Source organism: Chrysoperla carnea, chromosome 2 (assembly GCF_905475395.1).
Source record: "Chrysoperla carnea chromosome 2, inChrCarn1.1, whole genome shotgun sequence".
NCBI classification, from domain to species: Eukaryota; Metazoa; Arthropoda; class Insecta; order Neuroptera; family Chrysopidae; genus Chrysoperla; species Chrysoperla carnea.
Window position 1 is genome coordinate 46830194 of NC_058338.1, and position 15464 is coordinate 46845657.

At 28.0% G+C, this 15464-nt stretch overlaps 1 protein-coding gene across 2 annotated transcripts in view; it reads left to right on the top strand.

The window, feature by feature from the left end:
* Nucleotides 1-15464, top strand: part of LOC123292252 (cell growth regulator with RING finger domain protein 1-like) — a 63578-nt gene that overhangs the window by 2589 nt on the left and 45525 nt on the right. For both annotated transcript variants that reach the window (XM_044872829.1, XM_044872827.1), the window contains exon 2: nt 5661-5812. In XM_044872829.1, the coding sequence (XP_044728764.1) occupies nt 5661-5812 (152 nt within the window). The remainder of the gene's footprint in view (nt 1-5660; nt 5813-15464) is intronic.

The window sequence follows — 15464 nt, forward strand, 5'->3', positions numbered from 1 at the left end:
GTGATTTTATAAACACTTATACCAAAATTTTGTTCATAGTATTAATATTTCTAAGCGTTACAAACTTGGGACTAAACTTAGTATACCTTGCATATTACATATATGCAAGGTATAAAAAGGATGAATCGATTTTGATTTTTTTTGGTTTGCTTGAAAGGTAATTTAATAGAGAGTGTTCTTAGGTATGTTTCCAGTTTGAGTTTAGGGTCCCGTACTCGAAACTAAAAAAATAGGCAATGGTCTTCAAAATCGGTTCAGTTTGGAGAAGGCTGTAAGGAAAAAGGTAATTTAATTGAGAGAGTTCTTAGCTATGTTTCAAGTGCGAGTTTAGGGTTCCGTAACCGAAACGTTTGTCGGGGGTTTTATAACTTGTTGAAATTCATTTTTTTATACTTGATGAACTCATCAATATTCGGACTACATTTTGTACTAAAATTGCCACCTGTAGCTGCTAAACCATCATTAATTTTTAAAATCTTGATCAACAGTAAAACCGCATTTATAAAAACCTTAAAAGCGTTACCTTAAGGTAGTACTATCGGTTATAGACTTTGCCTTCAAAATTTAATGAAACTTGGCATAGTTGTCCAATATTATATCATAATTAACCAGTTAAATTTTTAGGGGCCTTCAGAGAACTGAAAATCTGAATGTTAAAATATCTTTCAAATATCTTTTTTTCAGTTCTCTGAAGGCACCTAAAAATTTAACTGGTTAATTATGATATAATAATGGACAACTATGCCAAGTTTCATTAAATTCTGAATGCAAAGTCTATTACCGATAGTACTACCTTTAGGATTCCCTTTATTTATGTTTATTGAAAATGAAATTCGGGCAACTTTTATTATTGTTTATTAAGAATGAAATTCCTCAGATATTATATATTAAATCATTTTTTTTCCTGAATTACATAAATTATGTACTAATTAAATAGAACAATGGAATGCGTAATATTGTTAATACTGTTTTAATTTTATGAATTAATTTCATATGCTTTATTTATTAAATATTTAAAATTGTACATAAAGTTCCTTCACCTTTTTATATTAATTATTATTAAATATTTTTATTTTTTTAATTTTCGTGTAGGTATACAAACATCAAATTTAAATTTAGATTATTGAATTTCTGACAGGAAATTATTGTAATCACTCTGAAAATTAGGATAAAAATTTTTATAGGAAAATAAGCTTTAACTGTGAATAAATAAATAAATTATTTCATCCATCGGGAATAATGAATACTGGTTATCAATTCATTATAAAAATTAAACCCGAACAAACATAGAACAGTCGAAGTTTACTGGTTAACGTTTGTCTAAGTTTCCTTTCCAATTGATCTATGTTGCTCAATTGACTTATGTTGCTCATTTAGGAAATCGACCTCAGTTTTTACTTCACCTAAGAAAGCTTTAAAAATTTCAACTTGATATATTTTTTCGTTTTTGAGTTATTGTGTTTACAGACGGACAACTGGGAATGGATTAATTAAGTGATTTTATGAACACCAATAGCAAAATTTTGTTTATAGGATCCATATTTACAAATTTTAGTTACAAACTTGAGACTAAACTTAGTATACCTTGAAATATTTCATATATACATGGTATTAAAATGTAATAGGTCCAATAGTCTAAGTAAAATGGAAATATTTAACTCAAGCAAAGCTGTAGAATGTTAATTTTACTAGAATTTATCTCCTGCCAAGTCAGATTTTAACACCTTCTTGCAATTTTAGAACGACAGAAAACCATTATTATTCCGGATTCGATTATTTTTTCATATTTCATTTGCCTTAATAAGGATCAAGAGTTCGCCAGACGAAAATCTGGACCAAATTTTTTTAATCAATTTCCTTTTCTGTCCAATGTCAATTTTTTTTTGGAACCAAGTAAAGGCTAGCTTTTATTTAAAATTTTTTTTAGAGATCTTTTCGACATAAAATGATATAAAAATCACGAAAACAAAAAAGAGCTTCAAATGGTAAAAAAAATTTGGCATTAAACAGTAGTAAAAATTAAATTGATTAAAAAAAAGTAGATCAGATTTTTCCCTGATCCCTAAATTCTTGATCCTTAATAAAAAACTGAACTGTGATCCTTATTAAGGAACTGAACTGTGTATAGAAATCGAATTGGAAATTTTTCTCCATCGGATGCGCTCTTATGTGCTCTAATTAGTAAATAGAAATTGTTATTTACGTATAAAATGTACCAATGAATTGGCTTAATCAGAAGATTATGGACCAGGTCTGTAAGGATCATAACCGTCACGACTTATACATTTTTTGTTTGTTTTTGCGGTTGGATTATTTGATAATTTTTTATACTGTTCTAAATCACGCTATTTTTTAATAACAATGACTAGAAAAATGCAAAATTTTTTGTAAATATTTTTCCGTTATTTTGTAAGTCACGACAGATTTATTAAGGTAAAATTTAACGGAAAAATATAAATTTATTTAATTAAATTAAAGACTTGACGATTATTAATTTGCAAATTAAAATTCATGAATATTTGATGAACATTTGAATGTCTGATGCATGTTTAGCCGGATAAATTTTTAAAATAACTAAATTTGAATGAATACCTATGTAAATTATTTTAATGACAATTTAGTAATTTTAAATAAACATATTAATTTAGGAAAATTCTTAATCAATAAACTATCTTCTTTATCATTTTACCTTAAATAGATTAAGTTTGATAAAAAATGATTTGTTCTTGAACGCCTGTTCGTTCGAGTCCCATGGATCGATCTATGACTCAACTTTTCAACCAAAAAAAAGTTCAAATTTTTTTATTTTAAAAACAAGCAACTTATTTTAAACATTTTTTTATTCAAACAATTAAAGATAATTGGAAAAAATACACTTGCACCAGGAGTCGAATCAAGACCTCTTGGATTCATGTGTCAGAATAAGTGTAATTTTTCAACTTATCGAATTTTTTTATTTTTGTTTATTAGCCAACATTAACTTATTTAATTTTTTGTTTGTTAACTAAACTCTTGTATATAAAGTAATTTATTTCACGATTTGAGAAAGTCTTGGTTAAAGAAGGTAATAGGGTGAGCAAAATAAGCATTTAAGTATCAAGAAAATATGCTCTTCATGACTCAGCAACTTTGCTCATAGTTTCGTGTGTGTGGCCAATCTAGTTAGTAAAAGTTGTTGGTATTTCAATTAGAAACATTATTGCAATTTACATTTTACTTTATCTTTAACGGTTTTCAAGTTATTTGCTTTTTTTTTATTTTCTTAAAAATTTTTTTAGTTGTATACCAAAAATTCTTTAACAAACAGTCAGAGATTAAGCAAAACTCTAAATTACAAAAAAGTTTTTAATAAAAGTGCGAACCTTCGTTCAGAAATGAAACATATTTAGTAAAAATCCAAAGAAAACTTTCTAGATCTTTCCGAAGAAGGTCGTTTCTGGACACGTGTTTACAATACCGAAATGCTTATTTTGGCAAACCCTATTAGTATAAATGTTCTCAAAGATAATAAAAAAGAACTCTAGGATATTTCGAAATAAATTTCGATTTTTCCCAAATTTCCTAGATCAACTTTTGTATTATATAAATACGCAATTCGACTACTATGTAGTCGAATATTAATCATGTCATCGTCATCAGTATGAAATAGCTAATAGCTAATCGAAGTTACTCTTATATTGTATGTTACTTGTTGCTAATTTTGGTGACAGTCTCCACCGTACAGAATTTTTTCCCGATAACAGTTTTTAGGAGATAGCAAGTTCATTCCTTAACTGTTTAAGCTAGATAAAAAATTGCTCTGAATACAAACTGTTATGTGTTGTACACTTATAAATTTGTGAGTGTGGTCTTGTGCGGCGAACGAAAACGACACAATAATTTATTTTATATTTCACGCATATTGCATTAAAAAATTTTGTGTTGCAGTAAAAATACTGTGGCTCAGACAGAGCAAAACTTGAAGAGACATAAATATTTTGCATATATATTTATGTGTGTCATATGTTTCTCATAAATATCAACAACTTTTGTTCGAAACGTCTTTTTGAAAACCAAACGGATTTGTGAGAAATCAGACAAATTTAATAATTAAAAAAAAAAAAATTAATGCAAATTAATTCACTTTCACTATAAAATTCATAATAAACAAAACAAGTAGGTGCCTATGCTTAAGGCTAAAGGCTGTTGAGTTGACAAACATACATACATACAGGTGAAAACATTTCCTTTGGTTTTTAAATTACCGAGGTTCCACTGTATAATAAATTAAAAAATTTTTAAATGAAACTACATGAAACACTATATTTATAATGTATAAAAAAACAAGTGAATCGTCGTTGATTTTAGTGGCGCTTAAAATTTTATCTGGGATAAAAGAAGTATTTAAATTATATATGTATAAAAAATTAATATTTATTTCTTTGTTTAATGGTGATGACATCAGTTAAAAAAATTCAGGCCTCATAATAAAAAAATAAAAAAATTATTTGTTTATATTTTATTTGAAAAAAAACCAGACAGGTCTTAATAAAAATAGACAAAATTAAATTATTTTTAGCTACATTGGAATGTAAATAAATTTTGCTTAATATGATATTCTTTTTTTTTCAAAATCTTTTCCCAAAAAATTGTATTAATTCTGGCTTTTAAAAATGATACGACGATTTGCATCTTATAATTGTTTAATAATATTTCAGAATTTATATGAATAATTTATTAGTTTAAAATATTAGTCTTATCAATCACTAAAAATCCCAATGTTAAACTTGTAATAAGTAATCCATAACCGATAAAATTTTGTGTTTTGATAGACTAGATCAGAAATGATTTGATTCATTGCTTGAAACATATCAACCTTTCGAGAAATTTTAATTATTGCTACTGATATCTATTTAATTAGAAAGAGGATCTCATGTATTTAAATTGATTAAATTTGAAGTATAAATAAAGTATAAGCGGCTTTTAATGTATATAAACCCCCCTCATCTCCCCACTTTTTGCTTTTAGATATTTAGTTACATTGTACTATAATAAAAGCAAATTTTTTTACCATGTATATGAAATATGCAAGGTATACTAAGTTTAGTCCTAAGTTTGTAACGCTTAAAAATATTGATGCTACGAACAAAATTTTAGTACAGGTGTTCATAAAATCACCTAATTAGTCCATTTTCGGTTGTCTGTCTGTCTGTCAACACGATAACTCAAAAACGAAAAGAGATATCAAGATGAAATTTTTATAGCGTGCTCAGGGCATGAAAAGTGATGTAGAGTTCGTAAATGAGCAATATAGGTCAATTGGGTCTTGGGTCTGAGAACCCATTTTGTAAACCGTTAGAGATAGAACAAAAGTTTAAGTGTAAAAAATGTTCCTTATAAAATATAAACAATTTTTGTTTGGAACATTTTTTCGTAAACATCACTGTTTACCCGTGAGAGCGCAAATTATATAGTTTGTATTATATGGGAATATCAATTAAGTGTGTATTTATGTATGTATGTTTGGCTAACTTTCTTTACTGATATGACGTAAAAATCAAACGATTGTGTAATAAACTTTATCATTACACGGTATTTTAACAATTAACTCAGTCAATTGTTTATCACTTGTTACTATAATAAATTTAGCAAACTTGCTCATAATAATATTTCTTTTACAGGAATATGTTAATATTAAGAATGAATGGTGAAGATATTGTATTCCCAACAAATATACATCCCGTTTCACCACGTATTCCACAAATGAAAATGATGAAAGTGCATATACCATTCACATTTAAATTATTGGAATCATCCAAATCCACATATTTTGGTAAGTTTTAATTTTATTACTTAGTTATTGATTTTGTCAATATTTTATATTACATAATCGATATTTGAACAATCATTAATTTTAATGTTTATACAAATAATGATTAATTGAAATCGATGATTAACAAAATAATTACTCAATCGGTAGCCCACATTAAACGGAGATCAATAGTTCAAAAATTAATTAATTTAAACAAAAAACAAAAAATTAATTAGCAATTGTGCAATATTTGTTTTTCCTATTATGTTATTCTTTATTAATTTTATTTCATAGAAGTGATAATTTGGAGATTTTAAACCTAATGATGTAATTTAATAAACCATAACTTATTTGTGGAAATATTAGCTATAGAATACAAACAAATATATTTTATCTACGCCTGTGAGAAAAGAAGTACTTTTCTCACTCAATATGCGTGGGAAAAATAGTTCATTACAGCACTAAGGCGGTAATAAATTCAGTTACTATAATATCTTTTTTAATTTTCAATTTTTTTTTCTCGTAAATATTTTATCGTACTTGTATCGTAAATAACTATTTTATCACTAAGGTTGTATCTATACTATAAAACAAGGCGTGGTTTAGGAAAAAATGTTAAAGGAAACGCTTAGAATAGTTAAATAACATCCAATATTTTTTTTCTATTTTCATGATATTCAGTTCGTTTAGTAAAAATCGGAGTTGTACTAATATATTCCGATCTCAAATGCCTTATTTCCTCAGCAATAAAAAAAATACATTGATTTACTCCATTATAGGCCGTAACCGGGTACTTTATTTTTGCAATTTACTGTAGAAATTTTGTTGTTTGAAAATGTTCAGTAGCATCCACCCAATGTAAACTATACATGCAAATTAACCGCTAACCAAAATTAACAATTTTCTGTTCTCTAGAAAGATGAGATTTTCATCAAACGACTCAAATTAATGTCAAATTAACAGCATAGATAAAAAAATTTCATTTTCCTGAATGCAATCTCCCGGAAAATGAAATTTTTCCAACTTTACTGTTAATTTGACATTATTTCAAGTCGGTTGATGAAAATTTTATCTTTCTAGCATATATAGAAGAGAAAATCGTTATTTTTGGTTGTTTTTTTCGCGCGCTCTCTTAAAAATCAAGCACTTAAAATGCAATTAGGTCAACAAATTTTTTTGGGATTTTGTTGAGTAAGCTTTACGCAACAAATAAAAATTTTCAAAATCTATAACGTATTCAAAATCTAATTCATACACTTTTGGAGGGATGAAAATCTAATTACCTATATGAAGTTTTTTCCGGTCAATAAATATTTGTTTACAAAAAATTAGCTTAAACAATATAACCCACCGACAACTTGCACTTTTACGTTCTGGAGCATTTTTTAAACGGGATCCTGCAAAAATATTCCTTGTGAATATTATTTATGCTCAATGACTAGTAAATCGCAGAATGGAATGACCGTCGCAAAGAAGATTTTTTTTTGAGAGCAGGTCGGGGCTCTCGCGTGGCTCTGGGCACTTACCCAAAGTGTCTGGTTGAAAAGAAGGACCTGTTTGGCCCGAAACGAAACGAAACATTTTTATACCAAGGTAAAATTAGGTAAATCGACTTATTTTAGAAGCACTAACCATGGTAGAGCATCTTGTCGTTGTCTTAACCTTTTTGAGACAGAGAAAAAAATTTGATTTTTTCCTTTTGTGATAAATTAATAATAGTAGTAATAATTAACATAACGCAATATTATTGTTGTTATAAAAATATTAAGATTCTATAAAAAAAAGAAAGATAATAATAAACAAGTGCCTTAACTGAGTTAAGTAAGTATAAAAAAAACTAACAACAACTTCACCTTGAATTTATAACGTTGATGTTGAATGAAGAAAAAATAACATTGTGTGACATGCATTTTTAATTCTTTTATGCTATAGCTTGGTATTGTTATTTCAAAAAAATTAATAAAATAGTTCAGCCGCTGGCAGGGATTCTGAAACACCGAGATTATTGCTGAATCACAGAATCGTATTTTGTTGGTTTCAGATTTATTCACTCGATCAATTCAGTCCCCTACTTTTCTGGTGTTTTGCAAAAACACCTGTCGTTGGATTGGCCTTTTGTATATGTAATTTCTGTTAGTTGAATTAAAACTATCCAGAAAGATTTCCCCCAAAATTGCACCCTTTTTAAGATATTCTACCCAAAAATAAATGTGTGCATGTAAGCTCTGACGCACGACTGGAGTTTGCTCCTTAAGTGTTGTAAAGTGTGCTGTGCCCGTCAGGTCATTGTCAGTTTCAAACAATAAATGCTTTATTTTTGCTATTCATTCATTCGATAGAGAGTGAGTTCTTTTTTGTAACGGTTTGTGTTTCTAACGTAATTTGCGCCCTCACGGGTAAACAGTTGTGTTTACGAAAAAATGTTTGAAACAAAAGTTGTATATTTTTTTATGAGGAACATTTTTTACTTTTAGACTTTTGTTCTACCCTCTAACGATTTAAAAGATGGGTCCTACGGACCCAAGACCCAATAACTTTGTTGCTCGTATACGAACTCGAACTCACTTTTTAGCTTGATATCTCTTTTCGTTTTTGAGTTATCATGCCGACAGACAGACATACATACAGACAGACAGACGGAAATGGACTAATTAGATGATTTTATAAACACCTATACCAACGTTTTGTTCGTAGCATCAAAATTTTTAAGCGTCACAAACTTGGGGCTGAACTTAGTATACCTTGATATATTTCATATATACATAGTATAAAAATAAAAAATATATGAAATGATTTATATCTCAAATAAATCTTTCAGTTCTGCTAACGCCTGGATTAATTACTATGTGATCATTTTTTTTATATTCAGAATCTACAGGTGTTTAATGGGATTGCATTACATTACTTAACATATTTACGCCGTTGTAGTGTACCTACATTGGCAACATCTTGGTACAATGTAGGAGTTGTAATTCTTAGGTCTTGAAATCGAGATTTTGCATTCTAGACAACTCTTCAATATTTTTTAAGAGTTTTGTTTGGAGACGGTGTTAATCTTCGGTGTCGGTGTTAATTATTTTCAGAGACTGAGTACACCTCCTTCATGCATATTCCATGCACCATACCAGCCTATCACAATCTTTAATCAAATTAATTTTTGTGGTAAAGGCAGGAAACGAACGATACATACTTGAAACTTTGTAAGTGGCTTCCTTTTGGTGAGTTTACGAAACTTTCTCTCTACGACTTTTTTCGATTGTGCTGCGTTTTCCAATGTGCATGATAACGTCATATTTAAAGTATCGGTCTAAAAAAACGCAGCAGGAAATTTCATCACTTGATAACATTAATCATCACTAAACATTTGAGCAAAAGTGAACTATGTACATATCTATGTAAAAACAAGAATACTTAAGTACGGGAGGTTCGAATTGGTAGACAAGCTCTCATCGGTGCTGTTGTTTACTAATTATGAATGTTATCAAGTGTCTGACTAATTTGCTGCTGCGTTTTTCAGATCGACAGCTTAAATACGACGGTATCATGCTCATTTTAAAACGCAACACTTTCGAAAAAAGTCGTTAAGAGAAAGCTTTGACAGACTCATCAAAAGAAAATCACTCACGAAGTATGAATTAATCATTTAACAAAAAGGGTGCTGTCGCGCGGATATTATTAATAGGAATTGACGTTGTAAAGTTGAAACAGAATTTAGTACTCTATTAGAATAAACTTGGGCAAAAGCAAAACGTAAAAAATTTTATCATATCGATACACGATTATATAATTTTTAGATTGATTTAATTATCACTTGTGAATTAAAATTTATGAAAGAAGTTTGATTGCTCAAAAAATTATTTATGATTCCGTATTGAATAAAGCAAGAATTATTCAAGTCAGGAAAAATTATTCAAATTTCTATAGAACTAACATAATCAGCTAGAAATTCTCATTCATGGTATAAACATGAGTATCGAAAAAGAAACAAAAAATTTTAATAAATAGAAAGAAAACAATGCATTAAAAAGAAACAAGAAAATATTAAATGAATTAGAATCAAAAAATAATATTCATTTAATGATTAATTAAATTTAATATCTATTTAATGAACCTTTACTTCACGTTAAAAAGTATACATCATGTTTAATATTCGTCTGGAGAAATTAAATCTTTGGACAAAATGTCAGGGAATTTTATTAAGCTAAATTCAAAATAGTTTTGAAAAATATTTCGAAGAAAAGTTTTAATTTTTTTCAGATATATTTTGTTATTTAAAGTTTTGCATTATCCGATTCATCTTAGCTCAACATATTACCAGAAAAATTATTTTCTAAATATTTCATTGTATTTTGGAACTAACAGCCTTCTCCATTTAAAAATTAATTTAAAATTTGGGTTGAATTCATTTTATTCGAACAATTTTGCTTACCATTTTTCTAAACAGCAACGATTTTTCGTCTTTAATCGAAAATGAATAGGAATACCGGTTGCAAGTGAAAAATTAATGACCTGGTTATTATATAAACATGGCAATGGCAATTTAGTAAAAAGTATGCTATGGGTGGTTACCAGGAGGTCATAAAAAATGGGAAGATTGCGGACCTGAAACATATCCCTACGAAGTAAAATTTAAAAAAAAGAAAGGCACATTTATTCATCTTACCGTCTAACACGTGAAAGTTTGCGGTGCTTTTCCTTGGTCGTGTTTCATAGAGTGGCGTGTGGCTCCGATGATGCGCATGTTGTTGGTTGTAGCTCGCATGGTATTTTATATTTTTTTTCTATTTAAAAATTTCGGAAAATTCCATTTTTATAAGGTTATTGATAAAATATGTTGATGTAATATTTAAGTATTAATAAAATTTAATTATTTGCACATTTTAAATAACACTTTATAAAAATACAGAAATGCTGTAAACGTAGAGAAAATTTCACCAAAATCATTCAAAATTTCATCACTTTAATGTATACAAAAATTGGACCAATAGGATTTCTGGCAAGATTCACAATATTAATCTATAAGCTTTTCTGATCAAGAATCAATTGACAAAATGCGGTACTCATATTTTGCATACTCAACCCCATCCAGCGCCTGTTCTACACCATAAAATTTTAAATTTTGTTTTTCGGGGCGAAAGTATTAAAGTTGCTACCAGAAAATTAAAAATTGCTCTTTTTTAAATTGAAATTACACAATTGTTTGAAGTGACTTATTCAAAACACTAGGTATATACAATTTTTACAATTCCAAAAATAAAAATAATTATTATTTCATAATTATTGTTTATAATAAGAAAACATTTATTGTTTTTAAAAATAATATGTGAAATAATTATATTATTTGTATTTGATCTCGTAGTTGAAAAATGTTATGACCTCACGTGAAGTTTAAAACGTGTATCCGTTCAACTTATATCCTTAGGGAATGAATATTGTGGAAAGCATGATAATATAAAATAGAATTTCTTTACCCATGAGATTCATATACAATTTAAGTCGATAGAAAATAATTGATATTTAAGAAAACTGCATTTGGAGTTACCGGAGGAAATTATGGGTTTTACTTAAAAAACAAGTGAAAACACACAATGGACTGAGTTAATTGTTGAAATATCCTGTGTATAAAGTGTTGAATGTCCAATGCTTACATTATAAAATAGATAATTTAAAAAAATAACTTAATTAAGGCGGTCTTATTTGGTTTTGAAACAATTTTCTAGAATTTTATTAGTTTTTCGAGAATATTTCACAAGACTCCTAGTTCAAGCCTGAAAATTTTCAACTCCCTGTCTTTATAGTTTTGGAGAAAACGGACACGAAGTTTTGTCCTAATTTGAGCCCTCCCGGGTTTTTTATAAGGAACGTTTTTTAAATTGAAACTTTTTTTCTATCTCTAACGGTTTTTAAGATGGGGCCTACCGACCCACAATCCAATTTGCCTATGTTGCTCATTTACGAACTCAAACTCATATATTACGTCTTGAGAACGCTAAAAAAATTTCAAATTGATATCTGTCCTATTTTCGTTGTTGAGTTATCGAGTCCACAGACAGAATTTTACCAAAATTTGGAACTCATTTTTTACGTCTTGAGAACGCCATAAAAATTTCAACTTGATATCTCTTTTTGTTTTTGAGTTTAACTAATTGAGCCATTCATTTCTTACTCAGGTGATACTCCATTTAATTAATTCTTATTATTAAGAGTCGGGTCACAATACACCTGACTCGAGTGCCATAATTTGAACGGTCATACAGCCTAATAAAATGGCCTAATCGAAATAAAGCATTTATGATTTGAATGATGACATTTCTAGTTAAATTTTGAATAATTTGATGACTAATAATTTTAAAATAATTTTTTTAATATATTCAATATTTTTAAGTTTAAAAACAAATCCATTATTTAAATGAATTAAAGCATAACTTTATATATTTAGAAGTGACAATAACCTCTGATATTTATTTTGTGTAGGTATGATTGACCGTTTTAAATTGTTTTCTTCGATGATAATATTTGCTTAATACTTAAAATTTTTTGCAAAAAATATTATTATTATACCATGTACATATTAAATATATCAAGGTATACTAAGTTTAGTCCCAAGTTTGTAACGCTTAAAAATATTGTTCATATACCAACAAAATGTTGGTATATGTATTCATAAAATCACCTAATTAGTCTATTTCCGGTTGTCCGTCTGTCTGTCCATATATTTTTTTTTATTTTACCCTTTTTAGATAGGATTTTCAAATATCTATTCAACGATAGCTCAACCATAGTTTGCCGACTTTCAGCCTATGTATGTATGCTTAATCCTTTGAAGGCGCTTTAGAGACCAAACGCGTGAACCGATATTAATGATTTTTACGTTAATCGATTTTTCTATTTAATAGCTATTCAATGATAACCCGCTTGACATAGTTCGCCGAAATTAAATTTTTTTGAATCTCGCAAGGTTAAGACAAATCAATTGACATCAGAATTATCAAAATCGGTTGACGCGTTTGGTCTCTAGTGTGCCACATAAGAACAGATATAGACTGAAAAACAGTCCACTCCTTTGTGTTTCTCAGTCGGTTAAAAATAAAGAATTCGACTCGAAACGACTCGACAGAATGTTATAAAATTCTTCTCGGATTATATTGCCGATTATATGCTTCAATCGAATCCTTAACGAAGTCGAAAATCGGACCAATTACACTAACTTCCTATTCTGGGAAGTTATCAAGCTTTTTCCTGGCCATGAGTATGACCTTTGTGGTCAACGGCATCAACTTCGTATAATGAAAATAACTTTCCTTAACAAAGATGCGCAGCTTAGAGGCACTATACTCGGCACTTTTCACAATATTTTTTAATATTACACAAATTCAAAACATTTAATAATCAATAAATTATTGTTTAATAAATTTTCTACAACTTTACAATATATCAAAATTTTCTTGGTGTAAGATCCGGTATTATAAAAATATTCCCTCATTTGTTAATTAATGAAACTAGCATTGAATAGGATTACATTAAAAACTATTTAGGAATGTTATCTCTGCCAGCATAGTTTTGCTGCTATTAATATTAATAAATTAATTAATTATTTTGCAACTTTTTTATTTTGTATGTTAATAGAGTATTACTATAAACATTATTATAACAGGCAGCGCTACGGTACGGTTACCTGTGTAGCAAGGTGTAGGCTGAAATAATTAAATGAAATATTTGATAGTTTAACTTTTTTGTTGAAACTGATTACAATTCTTAAACGATTACTACCAAGAGTATATTTTTTGTAGTACAAAATTAACTGAATATAAAATCAACATTTTCAATTTTTTTACCTCCAAAGGGCTCAATTTAATTTTGATGCGGGCTTATTTGTTCTATAAAATCATGTCGAGATGTATAATTTTTGTAAAATAGCATTTTAAGTTTGCAAACGAAGCAAGTTATATAACTATATCTAGTAAAGCCCAGTGTATAACTTTTACGGACACTTAGTATATTGTTTATGAAAATTAAGAAACAATCGGTCTTGCACATTGATAAGTAAGTTCGTGTCAATATATTTTGTAAAATTTGACTTAAAAAAAAATTAAAATTATTGTCATTAAACTTTTTCTAGAATAAATGAAAATTTTTATCAAGAAAAAAAAACATTTTCAAAATAGTATAAGTACAATTTTTTTAACCTTGAAATAACCGGTAATTACATTTTAACTGCATAATCGTGATATATTAATGTCTTATTACTTGATAAATAAATCAAATTAATCAAAATAATAAAACACATATATTCTTTGTCATAAATATTAATTTTTATGTGCGATCAAAATTTTTTACTCTCATAAAGGTTTTAGTATAATTAGTTTATAAATTTACAAAAGAGTAATAACGTTCTTCATATTAAATGGAATTGAATAAAGGTTTTCTTCGAAATTTTAAAAGATATCAAGTTTGTAGGTAACTTAAACTGACTTACTTTGCCTAATTTCATACAAACCCCATCTGTAAACAGCTTACTTAAATATATTTTGAAACTAAGAAAAAGAATGTTGAAAATTTGTAGTTAGATTCAAGTTTTATTATATTAAGGGAGTGCACGGCAAAAAATGTATATGGCGTTTACGACAATGCTGATACGGTATGGAGACAGTTAATATAGTATCCATGTTAGCATAAGCAATATTAGTGTATTGAATAGGGCTAACCATCAGAAGTATTGCCGGTATGGTCAACCAGTATGAGCCTGACACCCATACTGCATTGACTCGTCCGTTATTACTATTGCTAATGTTACTATTCATTCAATGTTCAAATCAGTATGGCGTTCGCACCGTTGTTGACATAGTGATATCCGCATAAAATTCATTTCTTAAAATTCGTTTCAAAAAATGTAGATTTAAAAAAAATGTTTTTCCTAGAAAAATTTGGCTACAAATCTTGACATATTCAATTATTGATAAAAAAATCAAAATCGGAGCGAAAAATTTGTGGTCCGAGTTTAAATTATTTTCCAAAATTTAAAAAAACCATATAAAAATTTTTCAAATAATTAAGAATTTTGATGTCCGTGGAAATTAATACATTTTCAATACCATTGCATATTCTGGCTTCAGACTCAAATATTCCCTAAAATTAAAAAACATATTTATCAAACGAAAAGTCTCATCGTATTTTCTTATTATCTCAAACATGTAATCCATTTTTTAATTATTATGCAAATATTTTTGCAATTTAATTGCACTTCATAAATTTTACAAGGCTTCACTTGTTGAATTGAATGGACATTTAATAAAACTGATGTGATGTAATTAATCATGTAAAAATAAAAATAAAGCACTAAAAATAAATAAAAAAAATCAATAATCGCTTTAAGCGTGTGTTTATCAGCATTTAATAAGCATAAACAAGTTCAATATTAAATTTTATGTGAATTCTGAATAATTGAATTATTATATACTTTTTATAAATTTTCTCTGGGTATAGAAAATTCTAAAAGTTCTATTTAGTTGTTTTTAATTTTTTATAAAATAAAAACTTATTTTTAATTGCTAATAAGTTATTAACACGAATAAAAATCAATTTTGTTAAATAAATAAACGTACAAGATGGAGCACTGAACTTGAAACATGGGGGGGGGGAGTAGTGGATATCTGTGGTAAACCTAGAATAGATC